This window comes from Hyperolius riggenbachi, chromosome 6, assembly GCF_040937935.1.
Source record: "Hyperolius riggenbachi isolate aHypRig1 chromosome 6, aHypRig1.pri, whole genome shotgun sequence".
In the NCBI taxonomy this organism is placed as follows: domain Eukaryota; kingdom Metazoa; phylum Chordata; class Amphibia; order Anura; family Hyperoliidae; genus Hyperolius; species Hyperolius riggenbachi.
The window spans coordinates 342,342,288-342,363,254 of NC_090651.1; the positions used below are offsets into that span (position 1 = coordinate 342,342,288).

The following is a 20,967-nucleotide window of genomic DNA, read 5'->3' on the forward strand; positions in this document are numbered from 1 at the left end:
AACACAGTGACTGAGTGTCCTAGACTCCTAGTACAGTAAGAGTAAGTAGTAACAGTAAGTAGAACTAACTAATTACAATAATCAATCAGCGATCAGAAGGAAATGGAGTGTGGGTGGTGTGTGTACACTCAGACAGTGAGTGACCGCACGCAGGAGCTAGTAGCCTATGAACACAGTGACTGAGTGTCCTAGACTCCTAGTACAGTAAGAGTAAGTAGTAACAGTAAGTAGAACTAACTAATTACAATAATCAATCAGCGATCAGAAGGAAATGGAGTGTGGGTGGTGTGTGTACACTCAGACAGTGAGTGACCGCACGCAGGAGCTAGTAGCCTATGAACACAGTGACTGTCTGACTGAGTGTCCTAGACTCCTAGTACAGTAAGAGTAAGTAGTAACAGTAAGTACAACTAACTAACAATAATCTATCAGTAATCAGAAGGAAATAGAGTGTGTGTACACACAGACAGTGAGTGAGTGCACACACGCAGGAGCTAGCTAGTAGCCTATAAACAGTGACAGTCAGTGAGTGTCCTACTCCTAGTACAGTATAACTACAATACTATTAGTAAAGGACAGCAGAAATACTGGTATAGATGAGAGAAATAAACAGAGGACAGCTGCCCACAGAGGCAAGGCCCCCCTGAGGCCTAAACCTGTAAGCTTGCAGCAGCTGCCTGTCTCTAATGTAACACACAAGCTACTAACTAAAATACAATGTCTATCTAACTAACAACAATATAGGTGTATATGGCAGGTGTAGGTGAGCAAAAACGCTAGGTAAATGATCACAATAGAGCACTTGCTAAGCCAAAGCACAAAGGAGCAACTCTCTCTCTGTACAAGTCTCAGGCAAGCATGGAGAAACGGAACATGGCGGCCGCTATTTATAGGGTAGGGGCTGGCCAGGGTCCCCCTCTGTGATTGGCTGCCGTCAGAGGGCCTGGGAGCCCTCTGATTGGCTCTAAGGACATCAATCTGGGCTATGACGCTATTCGAGCTCGGTACCGAGCTCGAATAGCGCCGTTTGCTCGAATAGCTCGAATAGTGAATGGGCTATTCGAGTGTACTCGGATAGCCCATTCGAATAGCTACAGCTATTCGGAGCTCGAATACCGAGCTCGGATAGCTGAAAAAGAGCTCGAATATTCGAGCTACTCGAATATTCGAGCTCTGCTGAGCACCACTGATTATATCCCCCCCATAGTTAGAATTAGAGATGGCCTAAACGGTTCGCAGGCGAACTTATTCGCGCGGACATTGCGGGTTCTCATTCACGATCGAACGCGAACTTTATGCGAGTTTGACCTGCCCCCTATACTACATCATTGGGCTAAACTTTGACCCTCTACATAGCAATCAGCAGACACATGGCAGTCAATCAGGCTGCACTCCCTCCTGGAGCCCCCCCCCCCCTTATAAAAGGCAGCAGTGTCGGCCATTTTCTCACTCTCTGCTGCTGCATTAGTGAGAGATTGCTGATATTTGTTTCTAAAAAGCACCCCAAAACAGCTCTTTTGAGAGCTAATGTTCTTTTGATGTGTTTTTTTTTTTTTGTGTGGCCCACTGACACTGCATATACAGCCCTGTCAGGCGCAGCTGGCCCTTGCTAATTGCTATACTGTGCCAGGCCCAGCACATTCAGTGTCTACCTTTTCACTGCACCTGTGTGTGTGACAGCTGCACATTGTATTGTAATAATAGTGACTGCATACCTTTCACTGCACCTGTGTGACAGCATGCAGTTTTATATACCAGTCACTGCATACCCTTTTACTGCACCTGTGTGTGTGAGACAGCTGCACATTGTATTGTAATACCAGTCACTGTATACCTTTTACTGCACCTGTGTGACCACACATTGTTTTATATACCAGTCTGTGCATACCTTTGAACTGCACCTGTGTGACAGCTGCACATTGTATTTTAATACCAGTCACTGCATACCTTTCACTGCATCTGTGTGACCGCACGCTGTTTTATATACCAGTTGCTGCATATCTTTCACTGCATCTGTGTGACCGCATGCTGTTTTATATACTAGTGACTGCATACCTTTTCACTGCACCTGTGTGACTGCACAATGTTATACCATACCAGCAGACACTGCATACCTTTCACTGCACCCGTGTGACTGCACATTGTTATACCAGCAGTCACTGCATACCTTTCACTGCATCTGTGTGACTGCACATTGTATTATACCAGCAGTCAGCATATACCTTTCACTGCACCTGTGTGACTGCACATTGTATTAGTCAAGTCAGTGCATACCTTTCACTTCACCCCCCCCTCAATATGGACAAAACAACAGGCAGAGGCAGGTCACCCAGCAGGTCTGCTCGAGGTCATGCTGGCGTGATTTTGTGCAGCCCTGGACCGAAGTACAGTGTTCAGAAGTCACATGACATCAACCCCCAAGATTGTCAGGACGTAGTTGACTATTTAACACAGAAAACCTCATCTTCCTTAGCTTCCACACGGAACCGTGACATATCTTCCTCCTCCTGCTCTGATTCTGGCACCCCACTTAACACTCAGTCGGCAGCCACCCAAAGTGCCATCATCCCATCTAATTTTTTTGTGTGTCTGCCTCAGATGAGAGCAATGCCATCTGTACTCTCTGCCACCGAAAATTGAGCCATGGAAAGACCAAGACCCGCATAGGGACAACTTCCTTGCGAAGGCACATGATGACAAAACACAAACTGCAATGGGATGACCACCTGAGGAAAAGCAGCACACAAAAGCAAAGCCACACACCTCAGTGGAAGATACCAGGCCGCAATTATTTCTCAAAAAAGGTGATACCCAAACTGTACTGTGATGTTGAAAGGCAAGTGGTGTCATGTCTGGCACACAGCATTGGGTCAAGGGTCAATCCCCACACACACCATTTCTGCCTGCATGCCGTGTGACTGCCTGCCCCAAGACTAAGTCAGTCCCCACACAGCATCTCTGCCTGCAGCTAGTGTTGGGCAAACACCTAGATGTTCGGGTTCGCGAACGTTCGCCGAACATCACCGCGATGTTCGGGTGTTCGCGCCGAACTCCGAACATAATGGAAGTCAATGGGGACCCGAACTTTCGTGCTTTGTAAAGCTTCCTTACATGCTACATACCCCAAATTAGCAGGGTATGTGCACCTTGGGAGTGGGTACAAGAGGAAAAAAAATATTTGAAAAAGAGCTTATAGTTTTTGAGAAAATTGATTGTAAAGTTTCAAAGGAAAAACTGTCTTTTAAATGTGGAAAATGTCATGTTTCTTTGCACACGTAACATGCTTTTTGTCGCCATGCAGTCATAAATGTAATACAGAGAAGAGGTTCCAGGAAAAGGGACCGGTAACGCTAACCCAGCAGCAGCAGCAGCACACGTGATGGAACAGGAGGAGGCGCAGGAGGAGAAGGCCACACTTTGTGAGACACAACAACCCAGGCCTTGCATGAGGACAAGAAGCGTGCGGATATAGCAATGCTTTTTTGCCGCCATGCAGTCATAAATGTAATAAAGATGAGGAGAGGTTCCATAAACAGGGACCGGCAACGCTAACCCAGCAGCAGCAGCAGCACACGTGATGGAACAGGGGGAGGCGCAGGAGGAGAAGGCCACGCTTTTTGAGACACAACAACCCAGGCCTTGCATGAGGACAAAAAGCGTGCGGATATAGCAGCAATGCTTTTTGCCGCCATGCAGTCATAAATGTAATACAGATAAGAGGTTCCATAAACAGGGACCGGCAACGCTAACCCAGCAGCAGCAGCACACGTGATGGAACAGGAGCAGGTGCAGGAGGAGAAGGCCATGCTTTTTGAGACACAACAACACAGGCCTTGCATGAGGACAAAAAGCGTGCGGATATAGCAGCAATGCTTTTTGCCGCCATGCAGTCATAAATGTAATACAGATGAGAGGTTCAATAAACAGGGACCGGAAACGCTAAACCATCCCAGATGTTCATTGGTCATGTTACTTGGTTGGGGTCCTGGAGTGTTGCGTAGTCGTTTCCAATCCAGGATTGATTCATTTTAATTTGAGTCAGACGGTCTGCATTTTCTGTGGAGAGGCGGATACGCCGATCTGTGACGATGCCTCCGGCAGCACTGAAACAGCGTTCCGACATAACGCTGGCTGCCGGGCAAGTCAGCACCTCTATTGCGTACATTGCCAGTTCGTGCCAGGTGTCTAGCTTCGATACCCAATAGTTGAAGGGTGCAGATGGATTGTTAGACACAGCTACGCCATCTGACATGTAGTCCTTGACCATCTTCTCCAGGCGATCGGTGTTGGAGGTGGATCTGCACGCTTGCTGTTCAGTGGGCTGCTGCTGCATGGGTGTCAGAAATTTTTCCCACTCCAAGGACACTGCCGATACCATTCCCTTTTGGGCACTAGCTGCGGCGTGTGTTGTTTGCTGCCCTCCTGGTCGTCCTGGGTTTGCGGAAGTCAGTCTGTCGGCGTACAACTGGCTAGAGGAGGGGGAGGATGTCAATCTCCTCTCTAAAGTCTCCACAAGGGCCTGCTGGTATTCTTCCATTTTGACCTGTCTGACTCTTTCTTCAAGCAGTTTTGGAACATTGTGTTTGTACCGTGGATCCAGAAGGGTATTAACCCAGTAATTGGTGTTGTCCAGAATGCGCACAATGCGTGGGTCGCGTTCAATGCAGTCTAGCATGAATTGAGCCATGTGTGCCAGAGTCCTACCAGAATCCTCATCATCCTCTTGTGAGCGTTGTAATAGTTGTTGTGATGCATCATAGTCGTCACCTTCTTCCTGGTCTGCTTCTGCTGACCATTCGCGCTGAATTGTGGAAGTCCAACGTGCACCGCTCTGGCCCTCGTCAGTGGTGGCAGGAAATTCCTGCTCCAACTCCAGCTGTTCCTCCTCCTCTTCTTTGTCATAGCTGCTGGGGCCAGCGTTTCCTGATGCGGATGGCCTGATGTTGGTACCATCACGCTGATCGTTTTCTCCTTCAGATTCCCCCAGTTGCATCATGACAGCTGTTTCCTTGATTTTCAACATTGACCTCTTCAGTAAACACAGCAGTGGTATGGTAATGCTGACTGAAGAGTTGTCACTGCTCACAAGCAACGTGGATTGCTCAAAATTTTGGAGGACTTGGCAGAGGTCCAACATGTTGGCCCAATCGGATCCACAGAAGCTTGGCAGCTGGCCGGATGCGCCTCGGTACTGCGCCATCATGTACTGGACCACTGCACTCTTCTGCTCGCAAAAGCGGGCTAGCATGTACAGCGTAGAATTCCAGCGCGTAGGGACATCACACAGCAAGCGATGGTGGGGGAGATTGAAGCGCTCCTGCATCTTGGCGAGTGCCCCCGAAGCAGTACTGGAATTTCTACAATGTTTGGCCACTCGACGCACCTTCAACAGAAGATCGGCCACGCCTGGGTATGTCCTCAGGAACCGCTGAACTACTAGGTTCATCACGTGCGCCAGGCAAGGGATGTGTGTCAGCTTAGCCAACCTTAAAGCGCGAATGAGATTACTCCCATTATCACACACAACCATGCCCGGTTTCAGGTCCAGCGGTGCCAGCCACAAATCCGCCTGTTCCTTTATTCCCCTCCAAATTTCCTCCCTTGTGTGCTGCTTATCCCCAAGGCAGATCAGCTTCAGCAACGCTTGCTGACGCATGCCAACAGCTGTGCTGCACTGCTTCCACGATCCTACTGCTGCTGGTGCTGGGTTAGCGTTTCCGGATGAGGTACAGCTTTGAGATGCGTTGGAGGAGAAGGAGTCAGAGAGGTAGGTGCTGCTGTTGTTATCCAGTGGGAGGGACGGCGGTGCAGCTGTTTGCGGCGTGGGCAACACCCGCGCCGTAGCAGGTGAGGAATCGCTGCCAGGCTCCAAAAGGTTCACCCAGTGCGCGGTAAGGGAGATGTATCGACCCTGGCCGAACGCACTCGTCCAGGTGTCAGTGGTGAGGTGAACCTTGCAGGCAACGGCATTCTTCAAGCTTCGGGTTGTTTTGCTGACCACGTGCTCATGCAACTCAGACACTGCAGAGCGCGCAAAGTGGTAGCGGCTGGGAACCACGTAACGTGGGATGGCCACTGACATCATGCCCTTGAAGCTGTTTGTCTCCACCAATCGATATGGCAGCATTTCGCAGGCCAGAAGCTTGGCTATGCTGGCTGTTACTGCCACGTCCCGGGGGTCATTTGCTGGAAATTTCCTCTTGCGCTCAAACATCTCCGAACCGTAGGGCTGTTGGTTGTTGTGTTTGATGAACACTGGGAGACCTCAAGAGCACTAGTCCGGAAAGTAACAGTGTCAGCGTCGTGTGATGTTTGTGAATGTTGTGAACCACGCAATGGCTGGGCTACTGCTGCTTGTGAGGCGGGTCTGGTGGTGAGTCTGGTGAACCCAAGGGAGGCAGTGTTGCTGGTACCCTGTCCTGCTGCGTTTGCCCACAGAGTGGGATGTTTGGATAGCATGTGGCGGCTCATGCTGGTGGTGGAGAGGTTGTTAATACTTTTCCCCCTGCTCAGGCGGGTCTTGCACACCTTGCAAATCGCCATGGTACCATCCTCAGTGCAGTCTTCAAAGAAAGCCCAGACTTTGGAGCACCTGCCTTGCTGGCAATTTCTGTTTGCGCCTCTTTTGCCTCTCACTTGAACTTCCGCGCTTGTGGTGCCTGAAATTGCGCGCCGCCTACCTTGTGGCACAAGGCGAACTCATGCAGCAGTGGGTTCTTCAACAGACTCATCTGTGCTGCTGCTACGACGGCGATGTTCTCGTTCACAAACAAAATCTGGGTCTATGTCCACATTGTCCATACCCTCCTCTTCCATCTCCTCAAACTCGTCATATGTCATTGTGGGGTGCCGTCGCCGTGGAGTAGAGCTCCCCAGAACAACCTCTGCGCAGCTCACTCCAACGTCGTCTTCCAGAGCTTCTCGGCCGACCTCCTGCAATTGCAACCCCTCCTGCCCAACTTGCTCTGGAATTTGGGTTTCAAAGTCCTCGGACTCGCCTTGTATTTCAGTGCCCGGTGCATTTCCCACAGTTAATGGTTGTGAATCTGGGCACAACATTTCTGGCTGTTCCTCCATTGACCTTTCAAAGGTGGAACTTTGTTGGCCTGGGAATAGCTCCTGCGAATACCCCATTGTGTCCTGAGGTAATTTATCGGACTGGTTATCTGGCAGTTGTGTGCGTGGTGTCGCTGCCGGTTGTGTCAGCTTTGTGCCCACTGGCTCCTTGTAACTGGCTGAGGACTCAGACCTCGTGCGTGATGTGCTGGTGCTGCTTAACCCACTGCTGGACGCTTGAGAGGTCATCCAAGTAATTATCTGGTCCTGTTCTTGTGGATCTGTGAGGGTTGTTGTCCTGGACAACATGGGCGGTATTGAGTGGGTTTTCTTGGGTGCTCCCCTGTGGCCTGTACGTGAACCGTCAGGGGAAACACCTCTTCCCTTGCCCCTCCCTCTTTCACCGGATTTCTTCCTCATTTCACTTATCCTTAAAGTACACGCTGACTGGCAGCAGTACAGTGGCAGTACAGAAATGCTATACAGTGGTGGGTGAGCGGTGTACCACTATTGCCAGCAGCGACACAGAGCACAATGCTATACAGTGGCGGGTGAGCGGTGTACTACTGTTCCCAGCAGACACAGAGTGGCAGTAAACACAATGCTATATAGTGTGGCTGAGCCGTGTACACAGAGTGGCAGTAAACACAATGCTATATAGTCTGCTATATAGTCACCCCGAACGGGGTGATGTTCTGCAGAACCCGAACAGTGGCGAACACTGTTCGCCCAACACTACTGGGAACGCAGATTTTAGTACCTAAACACACGATACAACATGTTTTCCGGGGTCGGACTCTGAGGCACATACAGATGGTCCCGATCATCATCCTCATCATACAACTCTTCTCCTGAGTCTGACCCACCCACCACCTCTGCCACCCCAACATCCCCAGACACAGACCCCTCATCGTCCTCAACATTAACTTGGGATGCTGGCCTGAGCCCAACCTCCTCCTCCACATCAGGCCCCATCATCTCCTCAATGGCAGCCCTCATTAATCGCTCTGGTGCCGGACCGATGGACACAACGTTCTCCTCCGGGGAGGGCTGCTGCTGACCACTGGCTGCTGGGGTGGATGTTATAGCTTGCGTGGGGCGTTGGCTGTTGCTGTTGTTGGGAGTGCTGCTCACAGCGGAGGTCTCTGAGGAACTCATGGTGAGCTCATATAGTGGTTGACGGTGAGTGAAGTATTACTGATCCCAGCAATATACACACTGACTGGCAGAGTACGCAATGCTATATAGCGTGGCTGAGCGAGGTACACAGAGTGGCAGTAAACACAATGCTATATAGTCTGGCTGAGCGGTGTAGACAGAGTGGCAGTAAACACAATGCTATATAGTGTGGCTGAGCCGTGTACACAGAGTGGCAGTAAACAATGCTATATAGTGTGGCTGAGCCGTGTACACAGAGTGGCAGTAAACACAATGCTATATAGTCTGGCTGAGCGGTGTACACAGAGTGGCAGTAAACACAATGCTATATAGTCTGGCTGAGCAGTGTACACAGAGTGGCAGTAAACACAATGCTATATAGTGTGGCTGAGCCGTGTACACAGAATGGCAGTAAACACAATGCTATATAGTCTGGCTGAGCGGTGTACACAGAGTGGCTGTAAACACAATGCTATATAGTCTGGCTGAGCGGTGTAGACAGAGTGGCAGTAAACACAATGCTATATAGTGTGGCTGAGCCGTGTACACAGAGTGGCAGTAAACAATGCTATATAGTGTGGTTGAGCCGTGCACACAGAGTGGCAGTAAACACAATGCTATATAGTCTGGCTGAGCCGTGTACACAGAGTGGCAGTAAACACAATGCTATAAAGTGTGGCTGAGCCGTGTACACAGAGTGGCAGTAAACACAATGCTATATAGTCTGGCTGAGCGGTGTACACAGAGTGGCAGTAAACACAATGCTATATAGTGTGGCTGAGCCGTGTACACAGAGTGGCAGTAAACAATGCTATATAGTCTGGCTGAGCCGTGTACACAGAGTGGCAGTAAACACAATGCTATATAGTGTGGCTGGGCCTTGTACACAGAGTGGCAGTAAACACAATGCTATATAGTGTGGCTGAGCGAGCGGTGTACTACTGTTCCCAGCAGCGACACACAATGACTGGGGGGACCCTGGCTAGCCTGGCTGGAGAGAGAACTACCCTGCCTGCCTACCCAAAGCTAAACCCACAGACAAATGGCGGAGATATGACGTGGTTCGGGTATTTATTTACCCGAACCACGTGACCGTTCGGCCAATTAAAGCGCGTTCGGGCCCGAACCACGTGAACCGTTCGGCCAATCAGAGCGCGTTCGGGTCCGAACCACGTGACCTGTTCGGCCAATCACAGCGCTAGCCGAACGTTCGGGGAACGTTCGGCCATGCGCTCTTAGTTTGGCCATGTGGCCGAACGGTTTGGCCGAACACCATCAGGTGTTCGGCCGAACTCGAACATCACCCGAACAGGGTGATGTTCTGCAGAACCCGAACAGTGGAGAACACTGTTCGCCCAACACTACCTGCAGCATCTCTGACTGCCTTCTCTGCCACCACCAACAGGGTCAAGGACTCCAGGTGGATTCCTGAATTTTTAAGGCCGCTGCTAGCAGTGGCCGCTAACAACAACAATATTATTTTTTTCTGGTGCGTGTACATGCCTGCCTAATTTTTCTGTCCGCACTGCGGCAGCAACAACAAAACAAAAGGCATGTACATGTATCAATTCCCCTTTGTAAACGTTACCATGCCGCGGTGAAGGGGCTTGCGTATCACAATGAAGCAATGACCGGCTATATGAGTGTGTTGGGGGGAACACCCAAGATATTAAGGTTGTTGCTTCATTGTGGACAGACCAAATTCAATCAGCGGGACAGTCACTGTTATTCTATTATTGAGCTACCTCAGCCCGACGAGCATATGGGCTTGAAAACCGGCATTGCCTGCACTCTCACCATGGTGTGCACCAGTCCAGCATGGCTGGCACTACACAAACAGCTGTTTGCGGTGCGTTACACAGTGAGTTTCGTCTGTCAGTGTGAAGCAGTGCACTAATTACACTACTTGATTGATGTATACACACGTAAGATGTTTTAAAGCACATTATGCCTCCAATTTAGCAACGCAATGTGATTTCTGCCCTTAAAACCCTGCTCTGCGTCAAATCCGTAATTTCCCCCGGGACTTTTGGCATGTATCCCACTCCGCCATGCCCCCCCCCCCTCCAGGTGTTAGACCTCTTGAAATAGCTTTGAACTTGAACCTAAAATCGCCGGTTCGAGCCATCTCCAGTAAGAATTTACCCTGCAGGGGATGCCCAGGGATGGACCTGAGTAGTTACACTTTGGGCCATATGTAATTCAAGGTAATAAGAAGCAGCGCTGTAATTAGGGTCTATGCTGCCTTCAGACCCACAACATCCACCACCCTAAAAGGATATGGGCGTGGCCACAACAAGCAGTGGGCATGGCAGCAACAGACAGAATTTGCTATTAAAAGTGCAAGCCAAAGTCAGTGGGCCTGTGTTTTTCCCTCCAAATATGAGTAAAGTGACCTTCAAACAAGTAATTAGGAAGTGTTCCCACCATAAACACACATTAGCCAGCATTCTCTCCCACAAAATAGTGGTAGGTATCAGAAAGCTCCTCTGAGGACAGTCAGTGACATGACTTTTTACTCTGTAGTGCTGCAGAAGATGGCAGCGCTTTATAAATACATAATAATAATATGGGAGGACATTAGGCTATGACTATGGTAGGCGATGTCCTAGCTACAAACCTCAGGGCCCCGATCCGGAATTTGGACCTGGGCCCCCCACCCTACATTACATAGCCAGTAGTAGGTGCCTCCATTATAGGTAGCAAGGAATAGGTACCTCAGGATAAATAGTCAGGAATAGGAACCTCAGTATAGATAGCCAGGATTAGATGCCTCAGTATAGATAGTCAGGAATAGGTACCTCAGTATAGATAGACAGGGATAGATGCTTGAGTATAGATAGTCAGGAATAGGTACCTCAGTATAGATAGCCAGGATTAGATGCCTCAGTATAGATAGTCAGGATTAGGTACCTCATTATAGATAGACAGGGATAGATGCCTCAGTATAGATAGTCAGGAAGAAGTACCTTAGTATAGATAGCCAGGATTAGATGCCTCAGTATAGGTAGCTAGGATTAGATGCCTCAGTATAGGTAGCCAGAATTAGATACCTCAGTATAGGTAGCCAGGCTAGCCAGGTGGAGGGGGGATGCAGCAGTATGGACCAGCAGGCATCAGATACTCACTTCGCCCACGATCCCATCGATCCCACAATCCCATCTACAAACTTTTTACTGTTCTTGAGTTCCATCTCACAGTTAGAGTGCCCCCTAGGGGCTCCTAGGTGGTGCTCTTACTGTGAGCTGGAACATAGGACAAGAAGAAGTATTTGTATATGCAGCACGTGGATCGTGGGGGGGAGGGAATCAGTGGGCCCCTCTGCAGGCGACTGCTGAGATCACGGCTCCTATGCCCCTGATGGTAGGGGTAAGACTGTAAGCTCCTCAGAAGACAGTCATGACTATATACTCTGTAATGTGCTGCAGAAGATGTCAGTATTTGCACAGTTGGTATTTGCACAGTTGGTATTTGCACAGTTTGATGGGAACTGCCAAAAAGATCTGAGTAAGTCCCAGCACTCAGTATGGGCGATAGTTAAAAACAAAAGATTCCTGGCGCTAAGCGATTTTCCCCAAAATGCACATCATTTGGCAGCATTTTCCTAGAAATACACATAATGGGCTCGACTCACAAAGCGGTGCTAACTGTTAGCACGCCTGTGAAAACCCCCTTTGCACGTCTAAACGAGCTTTTCGCGCGCAAAACGCCCATTAAAGCCTATGGGACTTAGCGCGCACATAGGACTTTGCGCGCAGTACTTAGCGCGCGATCTGATTCAGAAAACCGGTGCTAACCTACTTAGCACCCTGGTTAGCGCGCCTAAAGACTTTAGATGTGCTAAGTAAGTTAACAGCGCATAGTGAATCAAGCCCAATATGTGCAGTTTTGCCACAAAATACACATAATGTGACAGAGATTTCTCACCAAAAAAATGAGACAGCGTTTCTACACAAAATACACATAATATTGTCGCTTTTCCTCACAAAATACATATACTGCAGCAGAGTTCCCACAAAATACACATAATGTGGCAGCATTCCCACAAAATGTACATAACACGGCAGCATTTCCCCCTTTAAAATACATAAGAAAGTGGTCCTCCATAAATTACATAAGGTAGTGTTTCCCCATAAAATATATTAGGCAGTGTCCCCCTATATATATACTTAAGGCAGTGTTCCATCATAGTCAGTGTTTGCTCATTGTAAAATCTTTCCTCTCCCTAATTTACATTCTGACATTTATTACATGGTGACATTTTTACTGTGGGCAGGTTATGTAGCTGCTCCTAGCTGTTTTGGCTGTTAGAGACAGCTGTAAACAGCTAATTCCTGTCTGTGAACCTTGTTACATTGTGGCAGTTTGCCCAGAGTACCGCGGCACTCAGAGCTTCTTGTGGGAGGGGTTTCAGCACAAAATCAGTCATACAGCGCCCCCTGATGGTCTGTTTGTGAAAAGCATTATATTTTTCATGTAAAAGGGGGTATCAGCTACTGATTGGGATAAAGTTCAATTCTAGGTTGGAGTTTATCTTTAAGGCAGTGTTCCATGATAAAATACATAAGAAAGTGCTCCCCTATAAAATACATAAGGCAGTGTTTCCCATAAAAAGTATAAGGCAGTGTTCCCCCATAAAATAAATTAGGCAGTGTTCCCCATAAAATACTTTAGGCAGTGCCCCCTATAAAATACACTAGGCAGTGCTTCCCCCTTGTTCCCCCCCCCCCACACACCTTCCCTGTTAATCCCCCTAATATCCCTAGGGGGAGGGGGGGGCGGCTGGTGGCACCTGAAATTAAAAAGAATGAACTCACCTTGCAGAAGATTCCTCTTTTTAGCTGCAGTGTCGATCGATCTTCATTGCCGCAAATTTACCGCCCTGTGCAGAGCAGAACATGGCTACAGGAAAATGGACACAAATAAACTCCAGTGCTGGGGTCTGGATGCCATTTTCTTGTAGCTCTGCTCTGCTTGGAGGCTGAGCAGCTGGAAGTGATAAGCAGCCTGTGTAGTGGTGGAAGTGGCTTTGGGGAGTGGGGGGAAATGTCCGCCTATAGTACATGCCTACATGTGCCTTGCATGAAATATGGACCTGATAAAGAAGCTCAATATGTATGAGCTTCTTATCACCTCATACTGCTAGGGGGTTACCGGCAAAGTCAACTGCCAGTTTCACCTAAGCAATGTTAGAGCGTTAAGAGCATGACTCAGGTACCAGGTATTTTGTCTGAGCGATGCTCTTGAGTTCCGAGCAAGCCATTTGTGCCATGGAGCTTTCCTTCAGCACCACAGCAGTGCTGCCTTGCTCCCCCGTGCAACCATTGTGAGAGAGGGATACTCTTAGCTCTTATCCGCCATTCCTTGCTACCCGCAGGCTCTGCCCTGATCTCCACCACTGCCGCCAACATCCTCTTCTTACTGGAAGCCCCATCAGAAGCATCTTTGACTGTCTCACTGGGGCTCACTAGGTGGACCAATTAGCAGCGATGAATGCCAAGAGATCGGCGAGACCGAAGATAGTAATTTTTTAAATTTCTTTTTTATGCTATAAATCCTGGGCATCTGGGGTTTCCTTAGTAAAGGAGGCTCTCAGATGCCAAAAGCAGCCCGTGGGACATAGGCGATAGAGGTTTCCACCTGCTCAACGCATTTGTAAACTTTACTCCTATGTTTGATGGGAATCGTCGCTCTAAAATTAACACAATATTACGTTTTTCATTGAAAAATTCTAAATTCTCTGATTGGTCCAATGCTTCCGAGTTCTGTGATTTGGCCAAAATGATCGAACTGCGGTAATGTGGTATTTCCATGGAAATCCGATTTCCAATTACAGCTGCGGTAAGCCCATATCCAATTGGAAATGCAGACATTTCAATTCCTCTGAATCTGAATGAGCATCCCTACTCTGGATCCTCCAGAGCCTCCCCATATTTTTCTCTATTGACCCTGGTGAGGAACCAATCAAAGCCTTGAGATCACGGTTACTTAGAGCAAACCCGAGGCTATCCTTGAGTAACAAAACAAATACCTAAGAAGAGGGAAGTCTCTGGATCCTCCAGAGGTTTCCCACACTGCCCTACAGACTTCCCACACTGCCAGGGAGCCTCCTGCACATCGGGGCTGCACTCTTCTTCTGACCATGCCTGCACAGTAGCAGAAACAGCTCACTGCACAATTATGCAGTGCTTGTGCAGGAGCAGTACAGTCATACTCGCGTCTGAAGACAGCGAGGGACCAGAGGCTGGCATGGGAAGCCTCTGTAGGATCCTGAGGCTTCCCTTTTCTTAGGTAAGTATGCCTTTTTGTACCTAAGGTTCTCCTGGGTACACTTTAATCATCTGCCAGCTATTTGGTCAGTTTTTTTGTAGGCTCACTTGGTTTCTTTCCCGGGTCAGTTAAAATTTCTATTGTGAAAAGTTTTATCATTAACCATATTACCTCGGTCAGACCCATATACAACATCACCTTGTCCTCCCCAACTGCCCACACCTATCACCCACACCCATGCTGGCACCTAGTGCTCCCATGGGTGCATTAGGTGCCAGCATGGGTGGGGGTGACAGGTGTGGGAGGCGGGGAGGACAGCGGGAGCCAGCGGTGGAGCATCTGATGACAGCCCTCTCAGCTATACTTATTATAGCTGAGAGCTGCGACGAGGCATCGCCTGTGGCGGTGTGTGGCAGCGGCCGGCGGAGATCTTCAAACAAGGTCGCAAGATAGAGGATATTGGCATGGGATCATTTCCGAGCATATTTGCCTGGGAACTTTTTTTAAAGGTACAGGTGAGTATTTATGGTTAATTAAGATGATTAAAGGACTTTGTTCACGGTTGTGTTTTTATTTCATTTAACTTTATTTGAAAATGGGTAAGGGGTACTATGTACCCTTATACTAATTTCTCCTGGGGAAGGGGCAGGCATCTGGGGGTCACCATCTTAAAGGGGACTAGCAGACGGCACCATGAACGCCCCCAGGATGTCGGCAGCTCCCACCTCCTCCTTTATAATAAAAATCAATTTTTGTTTTAACTAGGTTACACTTTTTTTTTGGGGGGGGGGGGGGGTGAGTTTTAAGATGTACTGCACTACAAATCTGTAGCCACTCTATTAAATCCAGTTGCATATTGAAGTTATGACATTTTTGAACATGTGTCTGATGTTAGGTATTTTCTATAGGTGAGACTATTCCTTTGAAATGCTTACCTTTCCCTCTTTTATCTTAGCAGAAGATAAATTTCTGTAAAAAAAAAAAAAAAAAAGAAAAGTAAATTCCTATATACTGTATGAAGATACTATTTATTACAGTATAACATAAATTTTTAACTAAAGTCACAACTTGAGGTTAGTGTATTCTGAAGCCTACAATGACATGAAGCAATGTGTCTGTGTATGGGGGAAAGCAGAAGTGCCATTGTTTGGTAGGAAATTACCAAATGATTGTGGTTTTATTTCAGAGAAAGGTGGTGTTGAGTAACAACTTTATAAAGATTGCAGGGAACAAAACTTTTCGCTTTTCTCTGTACATAATTTATACAAATAGTATGCCTTAACTGGTAATCCCGCCATCACAAATGTCATGCTGGACTTGATGAAGTTACTTCTGTGACGGGGAAGGAGACCAAGAAGAGCTGCCTCGGGGAGTGGCATGGGACTCATTGGTGTGATAAGAAATAGGCTCAGGGGATGGAAAGAAGCACAGGGGAGACAAGAAGAGGTAGTGGAAGACAAGAGGAGGTATTGGAAGAAAAGAGGAGACAGGGAGAGAGGAAGAGGCATGGGGTAGACAAGAGGAGGCACGAGGAGAGAAGAGGAGGAACAGGGAGACACGAGGAGGCATGGGAGAGAAAAGATGAATTGTGGGGGAGACAAGAGGAGGCATGGGGAGACAAGACGAGGTGTGGGGGAGACAACAGGAGACTCTGGGAGACGAGAGGAGGTGTGGGGAGACAAGAGAATGCACAGGGAAACAAAAGCAGGCATTGGCGATATAAAAGTAGGCATGGGGAGACAAGAGGAGGCAAAAGAGGAAAGGAAGGAAGCACAGGGGGACAAAATGATGGCGTGGGGGCAGAGTTGGCACAGAGGACACAGTGGAGGCACGGGGGAGACAGTGGACACACACGGAAACAGAGATGGCACAAATAAAAATGACGGAGGCACAGGGGGTACAAAGGAGGCACCGTGCATTTTTAGCCCTATGAATTGATTATATGGTCTTTTGAAATCATGATGATTGTAGTACGTTATTTATGATTACGTGAATCTTAGCATAAAATTTTGCAAGTGCAGAATTTCAGTCTTGAATTAAGTGGTTAGTAGCAAAACCCACATACATGCTATTGTCACCAAAATTGCTACGTATGTTGAGGGGAATAGTGGGATCAAGTCAACTTTATTTTTTTTTTAAGACCTTTGTAGTTTGTGGAAAAAAAAAAAAGGGAAACATGGATTCTAACCTCCACAAAATGTAATATTACTGAGTTTAAAAAACATACTTCCTTTGAACTTTTAAATTCAATTTTCTCAAAAATTACTGAGTTTAAAAAACATACTTCCTTTGAACTTTTAAATTCAATTTTCTCAAAAATTACTGAGTTTAAAAACCATACTTCCTTTGAACTTTTAAATTCAATTTTCTCAAAAACTACAAGACATTTTGGTGATGTTAGCATGTATGGGAGCTTTGCTGATAACCGCTGAAGTTAGCACAAAATGATGCAAAATTATGACTAAATGCAAAATAACAGTTCCTAGTTATGATTACAAGCAAAATTAATTATGATTTTGCATTACAATTTCACATCGTAATTGTGGTATACGCAACATTATGTCTATGCAAAATTCATGCTGATCACTAAGATTAACACCCTAATAATACTGTATATACATACTGGTGTATATATGTGTTTACATCATTAAATTACCTTCATTTTCACATGAAAAATATTTCTGTTTCCTCCTATTCACTGTTTATCACTTTTTTAGAGCATTATGCTAATGGCCACTGTTGCTGGTCCTCATGTTTGATTATACCTGCAACCTGTATTATAGATTTTCAATATATTTGGACACTGTGAGAGTAGTGTTGGGCGAACATCTAGATGTTCGGGTTCGGGCCGAACAGGCCGAACATGGCCGCGATGTTCGGGTGTTCGACCCGAACTCCGAACATAATGGAAGTCAATGGGGACCCGAACTTTTGTGGTTTGTAAAGCCTCCTTACATGCTACATACCCCAAATTTACAGGGTATGTGCACCTTGGGAGTGGGTACAAGAGGAAAAAAAATTTAGCAAAAAGAGCTTATAGTTTTTGAGAAAATCGATTTTAAAGTTTCAAAGGGAAAACTGTCTTTTAAATGCGGGAAATGTCTGTTTTCTTTGCACAGGTAACATGCTTTTTGTCGGCATGCAGTCATAAATGTAATACATATAAGAGGTTCCAGGAAAAGGGACCGGTAATGCTAACCCAGCAGCAGCACACGTGATGGAACAGGAGGAGGGTGGCGCAGGAGGAGAAGGCCACGCTTTGAGACACAACAACCCAGGCCTTGCATGAGGACAAGAAGCGTGCGGATAGCATGCTTTGTACCACCATGCAGTCATAAATGTAATAAAGATAAGTGGTTCAATAAACAGGGACCACGCGGCAACGCTAACCCAGCAGCAGCACACGTGATGGAACAGGAGGAGGCGCAGGAGGAGAAGGCCACGCTTTGTGAGACACAACAACCCAGGCCTTGCATGAGGACAAAAAGCGTGCGGATAGCATGCTTTGTACCGCCATGTAGTCATAAATGTAATAAAGATAAGAGGTTCAATAAACAGGGACCACGCGGCAACGCTAACCCAGCAGCAGCAGCAGCAGCAGCACACGTGATGGAACAGGAGGAGGCGCAGGAGGAGAAGGCCACGCTTTGTGAGACACAACAACCCAGGCCTTGCATGAGGACAAAAAGCGTGCGGATAGCATGCTTTGTACCGCCATGTAGTCATAAATGTAATAAAGATAAGAGGTTCCATAAACAGGGACCGGCAACGGTAACCCAGCAGCAGCAGCAGCAGCAGCAGCACACGTGATGGAACAGGAGGAGGCGCAGGAGGAGAAGGCCACGCTTTGTGAGACACAACAACCCAGGCCTTGCATGAGGACAAAAAGCGTGCGGATAGCATGCTTTGTACCGCCATGTAGTCATAAATGTAATAAAGATAAGAGGTTCCATAAACAGGGACCGGCAACGGTAACCCAGCAGCAGCAGCAGCAGCAGCAGCACACGTGATGGAACAGGAGGAGGCGCAGGAGGAGAAGGCCACGCTTTGTGAGACACAACAACCCAGGCCTTGCATGAGGACAAAAAGCGTGCGGATAGCATGCTTTGTACCGCCATGTAGTCATAAATGTAATAAAGATAAGAGGTTCCATAAACAGGGACCGGCAACGGTAACCCAGCAGCAGCAGCAGCAGCAGCAGCAGCAGCACACGTGATGGAACAGGAGGAGGCGCAGGAGGAGAAGGCCACGCTTTGTGAGACACAACAACCCAGGCCTTGCATGAGGACAAAAAGCGTGCGGATATAGCAGCAATGCTTTTTGCCGCCATGCAGTCATAAATGTAATACAGATGAGAGGTTCAATAAACAGGGACCGGAAACGCTAAACCATCCCAGATGTTCATCGGTCATGTTACTTGGTTGGGGTCCAGGAGTGTTGCGTAGTCGTTTCCAATCCAGGATTGATTCATTTTAATTTGAGTCAGACGGTCTGCATTTTCTGTGGAGAGGCGGATACGCCGATCTGTGATGATGCCTCCGGCAGCACTGAAACAGCGTTCCGACATAACGCTGGCTGCCGGGCAAGCCAGCACCTCTATTGCGTACATTGCCAGTTCGTGCCAGGTGTCTAGCTTCATGCCCGGTTTCAGGTCCAGCGGTGCCAGCCACAAATCCGTCTGTTCCTTTATTCCCCTCCAAATTTCCTCCCCTGTGTGCTGCTTATCCCCAAGGCAGATCAGCTTCAGCAACGCTTGCTGACGCATGCCAACAGCTGTGCTGCACTGCTTCCACGATCCTACTGCTGCTGGTGCTGGGTTAGCATTTCCGGATGAGGTACAGCTTTGAGATGCGTTGGAGGAGAAGGAGTCAGAGAGGTAGGTGCTGCTGTTGTTATCCAGCTGTTTGCGGCGTGGGCAACACCCGCGCCGTAGCAGGTGAGGAATCGCTGCCAGGCTCCACAAGGTTCACCCAGTGCGCGGTAAGGGAGATGTATCGACCCTGGCCGAACGCACTCGTCCAGGTGTCAGTGGTGAGGTGAACCTTGCAGGCAACGGCATTCTTCAAGCTTCGGGTTATTTAGCTGACCACGTGCTCATGCAACTCAGGCACTGCAGAGCGCGCAAAGTGGTAGCGGCTGGGAACAACGTAACGTGGGATGGCCACTGACATCATGCCCTTGAAGCTGTTTGTCTCCACCACTCGATATGGCAGCATTTCGCAGGCCAGAAGCTTGGCTATGCTGGCTGGCTGTTACTGCCACGGCCCGGGGGTCATTTGCTGGCAATTTCCTCTTGTGCTCAAACATCTCAGAGACAGACAACTCAACCGTAGCGCTGCACACCGAAGGGCTGTTGGTTGTTGTGTTTGATGAACACTGGGAGACCTCAAGAGCACTAGTCCGGAAAGTGACAGTGTCAGCATCGTCTGATGTTTGTGAATGTTGTGAACCACGCAATGGCTGGGCTACTGCTGCTGCTGAGGCGGGTCTGGTGGTGAGTCTGGTGAACCCAAGGGAGGCAGTGTTGCTGGTGGTACCCTGTCCTGCCGCGTTTGCCCACAGAGTGGGATGTTTGGATAGAATGTGGCGGCTCATGCTGGTGGTGGAGAGGTTGTTAATACTTTTCCCCCTGCTCAGGCGGGTCTTGCACACCTTGCAAATCGCCATGGTAACATCCTCAGTGCAGTCTTCAAAGAAAGCCCAGACTTTAACTGGCTGAGGACTCGGACCTCGTGCGTGATGTGCTGGTGCTGCTTAACCCACTGCTGGACGCTTGAGAGGTCATCCAAGTAATTATCTGGTCCTGTTCTTTTGGATCTGTGAGGGTTGTTGTCCTGGACAACATGGGCAGTATTGAGTGGGTTTTCTTGGGTGCTCCCCTGTGGCCTGTACGTGAACCGTCAGGGGAAACACCTCTTCCCTTGCCCCTCCCTCTTTCACCGGATTTCTTCCTCATTTCACTTATCCTTAAAGTACACGCTGACTGGCAGCAGTACAGTGGCAGTACAGAAATGCTATACAGTGGTGGGTGAGCGGTGTACCACTATTGTCAGCAGTGACACAGAGCACAATGCTATACAGTGGCGGGTGAGCGGTGTACTACTGTTCCCAGCAGACACAGAGTGGAAGTAAACACAATGCTATATAGTGTGGCTGAGCCGTGTACACAGAGTGGCATTAAACACAATGCTATATAGTCTGCTATATAGTCACCCCGAACAGGGTGATGTTCTGCAGAACCCGAACAGTGGCAAACACTGTTCGCCCAACACTACTGGGAGGGAACGCAGATTTTAGTACCTAAACACACGATACAACATGTTTTCCGGGGTCGGACTCTGAGGCACATACAGATGGTCCCGATCATCATCCTCATCATACAACTCTTCTCCTGAGTCTGACCCACCCACCACCTCTGCCACCCCAACATCCCCAGACACAGACCCCTCATCGTCCTCAACATTAACTTGGGATGCTGGCCTG

At 48.2% G+C, this 20,967-nt stretch overlaps 1 protein-coding gene across 1 annotated transcript in view; it reads right to left on the bottom strand.

Moving 5' to 3' along the window:
- The window catches only part of LOC137522957 (myelin-associated glycoprotein-like), a 67,614-nt gene that overhangs the window by 15,674 nt on the left and 30,973 nt on the right, over positions 1-20,967 (bottom strand). The window contains exon 7 of the mRNA XM_068243120.1: positions 15,420-15,453. Coding sequence (XP_068099221.1) covers positions 15,420-15,453 — 34 coding nt within the window. The remainder of the gene's footprint in view (positions 1-15,419; positions 15,454-20,967) is intronic.